The 11,718-nt window shown below is 43.9% G+C and overlaps 1 protein-coding gene across 1 annotated transcript; it reads left to right on the top strand.

The window, feature by feature from the left end:
• The first annotated feature begins 398 nt into the window (after positions 1–398).
• On the top strand, positions 399–9,394 carry scrt2 (scratch family zinc finger 2). Its single transcript, XM_035160487.2, has 2 exons — positions 399–1,080; positions 4,531–9,394. Exons 1-2 carry the CDS (start codon positions 915–917, stop codon positions 5,355–5,357), a joined length of 993 nt encoding a protein of 330 aa, XP_035016378.1. The 5' UTR covers positions 399–914; the 3' UTR covers positions 5,358–9,394.
• The last annotated feature ends 2,324 nt before the right edge of the window (positions 9,395–11,718 follow it).

Genomic DNA, 11,718 nt, shown 5'->3' with positions numbered 1-11,718 from the left:
GCACTACAGAGCCCCCCCCCCCGGCCCGACAGCGTCAACAGTGCTGGTGTCCTGTGCAGCTTCAGAACACAGGTCCGGCTCTCCTCCACTGTACATGTGCATGTGGCCACAGTGCAGCGTGTCACCGGGACGCAGAGATCTGAGGCTGTTCGAGGTGACAGAGATGACATGAGGGAGGCAGCGCCTGTACAAGGCAAACATAAACTGTGCCACTCCATCTGAAAACAATGGGGGACAGGACACTGAGTGCGCTCTCATCCACATCTCCATTGTCTGCCCTCCTCTTTTACTCCTCCTCCGAGCATGGAGCATAAGCGGGGTGAAAGAGGGGAGGGGAGAGGAGGGGAGCAGCAGTGGGGGCAGTGGGGGTCTGGTTGTGTTCTTTCTCCTCTGTCTGTGTGCGAATGCACAGACGGTTCAGTAGTAATTTGATGTGTGTCCCCGGGGACATTTGATGGATTAAAGCTAAGCAGCTCCATTTCGCAGCACCACCTGATCTTCCACTGCCTGTGCCCCATATAAAGGCTGGCGTGATTGCTGATCTCAGCTAGTCTGACAGTCTCTCTCTCTCCCTCCTCTCCCTGTCTGTCTCCATCTCTTCTCTTCCTCACTGGTCCCTGAAGCCTGCTGCATCACAGGAGCTATCCAGTGCTGAACAGGATCGCTTTTATTTTTTATTTTTTTATTTTTCCTGGGGAAGCTGGGGGAGCCAGAGAGTATCACACAGCATCGCCGTCAGCCTTGTTCTCCACCGGTTTCCATTTTCTTTCTTATCTTATGTTTTTGGCCGCCGTCTTCACATTAATCGCACGGATTACCTTCCAGCCAGCTCTGCTCGCGTGCTTCCTCCGAGGGTTTCCATATTTTCTCTCATGCATTTTTTTTCTCAGCTCTGTGTTTTTATCCATTGAAACATGCCCCGCTCATTTTTGGTGAAGAAAATCAAGCTTGATGATTTCTCTTCGTCCAATGTGGCCACCTCCAACCATCATCACCACCACCACCTGGACGACTCGTTCACTTTTGCACGCTCCATCACAGACTCGGTGACCAGCCTTGGTGTTCGCATCAGCGAGAATGGTGAGTTAACATGCCTCCACTTGTCTGCCCCGCTCCAGATAAAGATGAGCCTGCACACAGCTCCACTGCTGATTTCAGCATCTCTCACATTTCCACACTTAGCACAGATGGCTCCCTCTTTTGTTTTTGCGTTAACTCAGCGTTTCTCCTGCTCGTAGAGTGTATTTTTTATTAATGTGAGATGTTACATGCAGCCGGCTGATTTTTGCATCAGTATCCCGATTAATCCTCTCCGGAGGCACCCCACCCCCATCTCTGTGCTCCCAGACTTTTGTTTTTTGACTCCGGTGAAGGACAGACACAATTCAGGTCACAGCCACGGATTAGCTTATGTAAATAGGGAACAAAACGTGTGTGTAATCAGGAGAAGCTCCAGTTGTGTATGTGTGTGACTGCACCAACCCTGTGGTAGCGGAACACGCACACTGTGACTATATCTGGTCATCATGTGCACTAAAAAATTCATGAAAATGAGAGATGAGTATCGGATGATACATTTGTCCTTAGCTGTTATTGTCCTTGGGTTCCCATCACGGTCCGATCCTCCCTTGCCCCCCTCTTCCCATCCAAGTGGAGCATGCACAGTCTCCCCACCCCCATCGCTCCACTACATCTTTCTCTTCCTTCCGGGCATTTGAAAACTAGCAGGGGTTAGAGTTTCAGCCGTGCAGGCCTATCGCTGCCACTAGAGACATCAACACACTGTACAGTACGGCCGGAAGGGAGGTGGGGAGCTGGGCTGAGGGGAAAGCGAGGGGAAGGAGAAAAAGGAGACAAAAATGCTTAGGGCAGCAATGAGGCCGGTCACGTGACGGGAGGCTGTACAGTAAACATGAAGAAAGGCACATAGCTGCACTGTGGTCACCACACGGGCCGGCCACGCTAATCCCCGGTCGGTGCAGAGAGGCGACCTTCACTTTCACGCACTGCTTTAAGCTCGCCGCTTCCATTTTGTGGCCACGTTGCGAGGGCCATATGTGTCTTTGTTGTGATTCGTCAGGATATTTTCACAGAGGCTTCACAGTCCGCAGCTACATGTTGTGACGATGCCCACCTGTTATTCAGCCGCGTCAATATCAAGCTTCACTGATATTTACATTTTTCGGGGATTAGAGGATTTAATAAACATTCAACTTGTTATTCAATAAACTAAAAATGGAAAGTATTAAATTCCAAGCAACCTGCTGGGGAAAGAGTTAAAAAAATGTGATATTTTTATACATTTGCTCTGCATGTTCTGCAGTTTGTGATTCTGAATGCTCTTTGAGTTTCCTGCTGCACAATATTACATTATTATTACAGAATCCATTAGTACAGTTATTGTCACTCTCTATTGTCCCAGAGTCTATTGTTCAACACCATGGAAAATAAGCGTTATATTAAAAAATGAGAAAAGCGCGATAAGACACGACACTGATGTTGACAAAAGGCGTTTAAATCCGAAACAAAAGAATCCTTTTTCGTGCTGATTCCAAAAAAGAGAAAAGAGGAGGCGAAAAAATGGAAGAATTCCCTGCGAGGCTGAAATACCTCACATCAGCACTTCTGCCGTGCCAGGAGATTTTCTTTCCCCCCATTGTGGAGACATTTGACTTGAGTGTCTGTTGAACAACAAAGAGGGGTGGCTGAGAGGGTCCATTAATTACATGCTTGCTTTGCATTAGAGAAATGAGTCTATGAGCTGGAAAGGCTGATAGAGCGAGAGTCCCGAATGATGAGCTCCATGTCTGACCTTGGGTAATTGAAACACAGTAAACAACTCTGCTTAGTGGAGATTAAAAAAAATAAATAATAAACTCTGAAAAATAAAAGGTTATCGTGCTGTTTTCACGAGTGGCTGTGAAACAGGTGCTTACAAATAACAAGAGCTACGTTGTTTAATCGCAAATTAAATCGTGAATGTAAGAATTTAGGTTTAAAAAGAGAAATAAGTGATATTTTTATAATTTTTTTTTTTAAAGAAAGCCTTGCTCCGTCTCTCTCTCTCTCTCGGACACACTCACCATCTGTGTGGTTGAAAACAGTGCACCCATGCAGTGCAGCATCCCAATGTGTGCACAGGCCCGGTGTTTCCCGGACCTCGGGTGTCACGGCCATGTCTTTGACAGAGTGGGTGTGTGAACAGGGACCCTTGGGAGTGGAGACGCTGGAGGAAGAGAGCACTTCAGCTGATTTCTTAATGGCCTGTTTCTTGAAGGCTCTTCAGCGCGTCCGCCCGCTGTGGGCAGGTGACCCTCTTCACAGACAATGTGTACGCCGCCATGTCGCACATTATCGGCCCTCGAGCGCACCGTGCTCAATAAACTATTATTGTGTGTCGCAGATACTTGATCTCCTCCTGCGCTCGGCTGTTCCAACAGCTGCACTATTTTACAGATGATGGCCTATTGATCAGTTCAAAACTTTGAATTTCATTAAAAACCCGTCAATACCCAATTTCCACCGCTTGCTGCACACAATGCTTAGGAATGGCTTTTTTCTGCTGTCATGCACTATTACTCTCAGAAAAGGAATGTGACCACATTTTAAACTCGCTCTCGTATGTTCCACCTCGACAAAATCAAACCTGGAGGTAAATGCATTTAGTATTTATTCAGCTCCTGAGATTCGCAGGATCAGAGTATACAGTATATTGAGTTGTGTTTGGATGCATTTAGCTGCCAGCGAGCCTTTTAGCTCCTCTGGCACTGAGCTGCCTCAGAGAGGAAGGAAAGACTTGAGTGATGCCAATGAAAATATATCTCTCTGAAATCATGCTCCGTACAGTTGGTGACATTTAAATCTCTCACGGTGCCTTTTGTGTTGCAGCACTTTTAAAAGACGTAGCACAGAATCAGACAGGATTCAAGCGGCTGTAACAAGTTGAATCGGTGCAAAAACCAAACTATTTATTTGTTTGCAGGAATTGATAGAGAAAGCTCTCAAAATCGACCTGTTCTGAGGTGTTTCGGTTGTAGAACACAAATTTAAATCAAATTAAAATCCTTGTCACAATAAAACATCAGAGGAAATAAGGTCTTTTGCAGTTGAGACTTGATGTAATCGTTGAGCCGGTGTTCAATAAGTAAACACAGAGCGAGGCCCTGGCCACAGAGGACTGACACATCGTAGGAGAGGACGTCTGATCAATGAGACGACTTTATTTAATATGCATCCACTCACAGTCTTCTTTGATGAGCTATTATCTCCCGCTCATCCTCACTGTAAAATTGCAACCGTCCTAATCGCCGCTGAATCACATCATGTTTCCCTGCATCACCGCACTATTGTGTGTACAACCTGTGAGCTCTGGGAAAAAAAATGCAATTATCTCTGAGCTAGCACTCGCTCTTTCACCATTTTACGAAGGGCAATCATCCAACACGATGATCATGTAATCACCAGTGTGTCACTGTGTCCTTATCCATCACAACCCCTGGCCAACTGTGTTTGCGTGTCTCTTTTTCCCAGGCTACATCCAGGATTACATCACGCCATCTGTATACCAGGGGGAGAAGAAGATGGAGCACAAGTTGGCGTCGCCGGTGTCAGACCCCCTGTACACGCCGCCGAGCAGCGGAGGGGAGTACTGTGACCCCGACCTGAAGCAGCCCGACAGCCCCCAGTCTGGCATGACAGCCAGCGGCTTCTACAGTGGTGAATCGGAGGCCCTGGCCGAGGGTTACACCATGGATGCCTTTTTCATCTCTGACGGGCGCTCGAGGCGAAAGGGGGACACCGAGAGTCGTGGAGGGGGCTCCAGAAGCAGCAGCGCCAACGCTGGGACTCCGGAGGGGGTACCCGGCACGGCTCGCCATTCCTGCAACGAGTGCGGCAAGACGTACGCCACCTCCTCCAACCTCAGCAGACACAAGCAGACGCACCGCAGCCTGGATAGCAAGATGGCCCGCAAGTGTCCCACCTGTAATAAAGTGTACGTGTCCATGCCGGCATTGGCCATGCACATCCTCACTCATGACCTCAAGCACAAATGCGACGTGTGCAGCAAAGCTTTCAGCCGGCCGTGGCTCCTTCAAGGTCACATGCGCTCACACACGGGGGAGAAGCCCTTTGCCTGCGCCCACTGTGGCAAAGCCTTTGCTGACCGTTCAAACCTCCGCGCCCACATGCAAACACACTCTGCCTTCAAGCACTACAGATGCAAGCGCTGCAATAAGACCTTCGCTCTCCAGTCCTACCTGAACAAGCACTATGAGTCAGCTTGCTTCAAGGGCTCTGCAGACGAAGACGACTCTGGATCAGAAGACTCACCCCCCGAGGAAGAAGCTAAATTTTGAACCCCCGTTGTAGGTTCACCACCAATAACCCTGTTCACTCTGCCCTCCATGCCTTTTTTCTTCCCTTTTTTTAGAAAGCAATATTTTCACTGAGATTACGTGAAGAAACTCTAATGATTATGGCAAAGACAATTTCAAAAAGATGCTGGATTTTTTCCCTGCACAGTAGCTAATCGTCCACAGAAACATACAATCAACAACCTTCCCCCAAATAGAGACTGTAGATGATAGTTGTACACAATGACTCAACATGTGCTCGCATGGACGCGTGCTCATGTAAACACACACATACACACACACACACTCACGCAGACACGTATGCATATACACTTACACATACTTGTACTTTAATCGTTATGAGGACACTTACTTACATAATGCTATAACCCCCGATGCTAATCTTAGTTATCACAGCTAAATGCCTAATCCCAACCTTTAGCCTAATCCCAAATCTAACCTGAAACCTGAGACCAGTAAACCCTGAAATGTCCCTTTGCATTAGTGAGAACCAGAATGTCCTGACTTTCCCAAATGTCCTCACTTATAGGGTGCAAGTCGCTGGTCCCCACAAGGACAGAAGTACAAGTACACACACAAACACACACACTTACACACAATTATATATGAGGCCTGGCATGTGAATTTTTATCAATGACTATAATGATATTGATATCAATAGTAATAATATTTAGATTCCTGATATTTTATAGCAAATAGTAATGAGAAAATGACAAAAAAACAACATAAAAAAGGACTAACAGTGTTCTTTTGTTTTTTAGAGACAAAATGACCTCTTGTATTTTTATGCTGCTTTTTATTTGCTAAGAATTGAATTCTTTTGCAACTGCCAACATGAACTTTTTATGAAAATGTGAACTATGACAGTATTTGCAAAAAAAAAGGGAGATCATTTTAAAAGGTTAAACGACAAAACCCTTTTTTCCACACCAATGTTTTAATTCAACGGATGTTATTTTTGTATTTGATTTTTCTAAAGTTATTTTTCTGTGCTTATTATCCCTTGTTGATCAAAAGCATCTTTGTAACTGTGGGTATTTAAAACAAAAAAAAAATAAGCTAATTTCAATAAGCTGGACGAGATGATGATAACAGGCCATAGGTCGTTCAGTCGAATCCTCCGATAGCGGTGATGTTAAAACATTTAACAGGCCTGTTGAACAGGTGATCACACCACATCCAATCAGATTCATAGTCTCACCCTGACGTACAGAACAAAACAAAAAACTCTGAGAGCCAGACCAAATGATGTGTTGTTTTTAAGTGCCATGCGCGGTTTGATTTGTCTATAGCAATGGAAACTCTCGTTGATCTTCCTCCACCATGGTGGCTTGCATAAACTCTGCTGCCTTTATGGTGCATCATCAGTCTTAACAAAGCAATGTGCAGCCAGTGTTCGAGGTGCTCCGCCACCGCCAGTGTTACCTCAGAGTGAAGGTATGGACTCACACACCCTCAGTTACAAAGTGACAGTCGAATCGTTCTGTTTGTCCCTTTTATATGTCGCTCAAAGCTCCGCCCACGGTTTTAAATGCATCCCATCTATTTATCATGTAAATACTTTATTTATCTACCTATTTATCTATTTATTTTGTATTATTTATTTATTTATCCTATTTTGTGTATTTATTGAAGACAGAATTATTTGTTGATTATCATGTATTTATTTTACTGTTTATAATTTAACAATATGAACATCCATTGACCTTGTAAGATGCTGCTGATCTTCAAAGAAAATGTTTATATGCATGAAAACTGTAGAGAGTCCGAGGGACTTAGTTTTTTAAAGAGGAACAATGTACGGTACCAGTGCTAGAAGAACTTCCAACTAATGAATGCAGAGTTACTTTTGTTTTCATGGCAATAACTTACACTGACACGGCAATTTGACATGTATAACAATCACAGTCACTGTCCTGTTTTCAGTCGATTTAGGGCAATAAAAAGAAACGATGAAAATGAAAAACTTAAATATTCTCCCTGTTGCTGTTTCCCCCGGCCTCCTCGTGAACTGGAGGTTTTTCTTTAAATCTGAGGCAATAAATAATTCCCAGAAATGGACGTTGATATGTTCATAAACACGTGACACTATCCGAAAAGAGAGTTGAACAACGATGGGTGTAATTCATCCAGATTTTAAAAATGTGCAAAAGCAATAAAGATAGTGATGCAGTAACAACAACACTCCATCCTTTTACACAGCGAAGCTAAAATATGCTACAAGTGTCAATTTAACTGGAAGAAGCTGATGTTCCTTATTTTTTTATTATTATTTTAACTGTCTCTTTTGTTTTTTTAAGATTAACCAGGTATAAAATCTCTTCTGGCAGCTGAGGGCAGACGTGATTTGACTGAAGTGTTTGAAAGTTACATATTCCGCAGCAGGAAACATTAATTTCCACTTAGGGTCACTGACATAATGATACGTTTAAATATAGTTAAATAAAAAAAAAATCACCGCTGCTCCCAAATGTTTCGGCGCCATTTAAAACAGCTGAGGTGTTAAAAGGATAGAAACCTGCTGAGATCACATTATGATGACTGTGTACATTTCTAACCAGCACTAACTGGAAATGGTAAAGAAGGTTTGCTGTAATGCATTTCTAAACCCTCCCCCCCATCCATTATTTCCTCCCCCTGCCTGGCGTACCTCCCCTCCCCCGTCCCCACCATACGTCCTCATCTCGTCCCCCCACCGCCTCTAAAAACAGACGCACCGAGGATGAGATGTGTTGAAGTGGGATTGGCGGTGGGTGGTGGAGTGTGGGAGGATAACAGGTGTTTGCAGACAGACTGCAGATAGGGAGCGTAATTGAGTCGGCGAGCGACCTCCAAGGGGAAGGTCAAGCACCAGCAGGCAAATGCACTGTCAGCTATTTGCATATTCCAAATCAATGACACGATCGCGGTGATGCTGTGAGCTCGTCCTGCGAAACAAAACAAAGCAACAACAAAAAAAAGAACAAATCAGAGGAGAAAGGACAGAAAAGACGAGTTTCCGCTCTGTCCGTCCGTCCGTCCCATCGTCTCGTCAATGGTCGTCTAAGTGCTGCAGCTGAATCACTGCATGAGAGCGTTCGAACCACCTGTCTCCTGATTCGCTTACACACCACTCACCGTTTTGGCACGTCGCTGTTTCATTGAGCTATCGCAGAAATCACCACTTACAGTAGATTATTTTGTACGTTTTATATTTTACTGTGGAACACAAATATGAATATGTACCTCTGAAACCTGGGGACGGAGCGAGATAGAAAGTACGAAGATCATTAAAATCAACTGGGTTCGGAATCGAACTATAGGCGTCATCGTCCCCAGGGGTAAAAATACTGATCACAGAAAAAGAGGCACAATTTGATTCTAAACGTGTGAATTTAGATTTAGGGAAACATTGTTCCTCTTTGATAATTTTGTAAATATATTTGTAAATATATCACAGCAATAATATGACAATGCATGTAGACATTTAATTGCTCTTTTTCTATTCATGTTGTCTTTTATTTATTTATTTATTTTTATTAAGAGAAAGAAAAAGACAAATACAGGTACCAATTGCAGTCCGGGTGGCCACGTGAATCAGGGAGTGTCTTGATTAAAAACGCTATCTGTTGTAAGTTACAAACGAAAAACTTCAAACTCTGTGTACTCTCAAAGATTTGATCATGTTCTGTATGATTTCTCTGTTCTTCCTTTCTTTTATTTATGTGCCCGGCTTGGCTGCGCAATGAAAAAGTGCCAAAAAGTATGATTTCCATGACAAAAGCCTTCAACATATGGTCGGCTGCTTGAAACCTTCCATATGGTCCTCAAAGAAAAAAACTGATTAAGATTTTCCACTTTCTCTCTCTCTCTCTCTCTCTCTCTCTCTCTCTCTCTCTCTCTCTCTCTCTGTTCCAGCTGAGTACGAAGAAACTTAAGCCATGATTGCTGAGGGGTGTTTTGATTTATCTTGTTCTGCTAATTAATAATGATGACAACAATAGCAATGATAACGTTAATAAAAACAATAGCACAAGGACCCTGCAAGCCTTTTTTTTAATTTCTTTTACAATAGACACACTTATTTTCGTGAAATGGAGAAATTGGTATTTTGTGTTATTTAATCCTGTATTTTTTTCTACACAACACGTTCACACAACACACACACAGTCTTGTCTCCATGACTTCAGAGGACTATTGACTTACATTGATTTTCTGGAGACTTACTCTAACCTTAACCATAGTTACTACTTGTCTAACCCAAACCTAAACTTTACCATAACCTCAACTTAACCTTAAAACATGTCTTTGCCTTACAATTAAATGATTTACCTTATGGGGACAAGTTCTCATAATGTGACTGTGTAAATGCAGGTCCCCACAACATGAGTAATACCTGGACCACACACACAGGTTTGTGCAGCTATTATGGACAGCCTAACTTAAACGTTATCCCGAACCTTAACCATGCCTAAACCTAACCAAACCACATTGCACATCTGACCCCTGACCTTAACCAGGAGATAGCTCAGATACTCAGTGGAAAAAATCCTGAAGAGGCAACAAAAATGTGCACAAAGTTCCGAAGGTACATGCTCCAAATGGTCATAAGTACAAAGATATGAGTATAAGTACACACACTCACACAGCAGATGGACAAACCGACCTGTTCTTTTACCTTATTTTCATAATTTACGTCCGTACGATGATGAAATGCTGAGATATCTGGTGAGTGTGGTTTGGAATCGCCCTCAGTCAACTAACTCCGTGGTGTAATTATACTTGTGACTACAATGTGCCATCAGCTGCAGCCTCCTCGGTCAACGTTTGATGGATTTTTTTTACGAGTCTCTTTGTCAATTTACCAACTTTTAATTCTTCCGCTCTGAGGCACATAAACACCGGTGCTCTTTGTTTGTCTCGGCGGCGGCGGAACAGGAGACCTGACAACACCAATGTGGCTTTGAATGAGCGTCCCTGCGATGTGGACGTTATCAAAAGCACAGACATCTGTACCACCACTATTAAGCCCCTTCCTGGTCATTACATTTTAATGGAACATTGATTTCATGCTGGAACTACTCTTTCTGAGTGACTCAAAAGCCAGGGAAAAAATATGGAACAAAATAAAAATGAATCATGACAGCGGGCAGGGATTATTATTCTGGAGCTTTTCTTGATTGGTTTCCAGGGAATATACAACACTTGAATTCAATCGCTTGTGTCCTTCAGTGTCCTCCAGCAGCGCAGCAGCAGCATAATGAGACAGCAGAGCAGAGCAGGGCAGCGCTCGGACTCAGAAACCAGACACTTTGCTGCACACTCCTTCCTTTAATGTGCAGAGGCAGAGATTTCCATTGCTGCTGCTTGTTTGTCTATCGTGTCGCTAAAGGTAAACAAATAACCGAATAAATTGTCGATCTGTTTTCATCATGCTGACCCCCCCCTCCCCATCCCCGTCCCCTCCCCCCCTTGAAGAGGATAATGACAAGCCGACAACCAAGTGTTGATTCCTGTGCACGATGCAACAGCTCACATCGGTGCTGCAGATCAGAAACGCGCTGCATCAACATTCTATGTGCGGCTCTCGCTCAAACTTCACCCCGGCAGATGTTGTCCCTTATCAGATTTTATGATGAAAGTAAATAACTGATTTCATTACATGGCAATGGACTGTAAAATGGGAACCCATGGAATCCAATTACATGACCCATGGGTGTGCTGTGTGTTTGTGTGTGAGCGCGTGTGTGTGTAACAATAGCGGCTGTGAGTGATCAGTACAGGGAGGCAGGTATGGGAGATTATGGCCCTGCATACATATCCCTGCAACACTCTACAGCACGACACACACACACACACACATACATGCACTCAGAGCATATCAGGTGAATTATTGAAAACAAGCTTTAAAAGTGAGCGAGCTACACTCTCACTTCAAAGATATTGACCCGAGGATCCGTCATGATCTGAGTGACGATGTGAGAAAACGATATAACCGGCTCCTGATGTGGTGAGAGATTATCACTGAGTAAATACAGATGCATCTAGAGCGGCAGCAGAAAACACAGAGAAACACTGAAACATTTGGTTTTCATAGGAAAACAATAACTCTTCAACGTGCGCAGACAGATGATCTTTATTGGTTAGATGGCAGGTTCAAGAGGGGAAAGCGTTTTCGGTGCAACTGGTTTCAATTTCTCAAAGATGACAAAAATAACCATTTCTGGTTACAGCCACTAAGCTGTGAATGTTTAGTGTTGTTCTCGTTTGAAGGTAAACTGGAAATATTTGGGCTGTGGACAGATGGTCGGGAAAAACAAGCTGTGCATCTTGTAATCGTTTTTAGTTGCAGCTGCATATTTGA

The sequence above is a fragment of the Hippoglossus stenolepis genome, chromosome 6 (genome assembly GCF_022539355.2).
Source record: "Hippoglossus stenolepis isolate QCI-W04-F060 chromosome 6, HSTE1.2, whole genome shotgun sequence".
Lineage (NCBI taxonomy): Eukaryota > Metazoa > Chordata > Actinopteri > Pleuronectiformes > Pleuronectidae > Hippoglossus > Hippoglossus stenolepis.
This window is presented reverse-complemented; position numbering and strand designations above follow the sequence as displayed.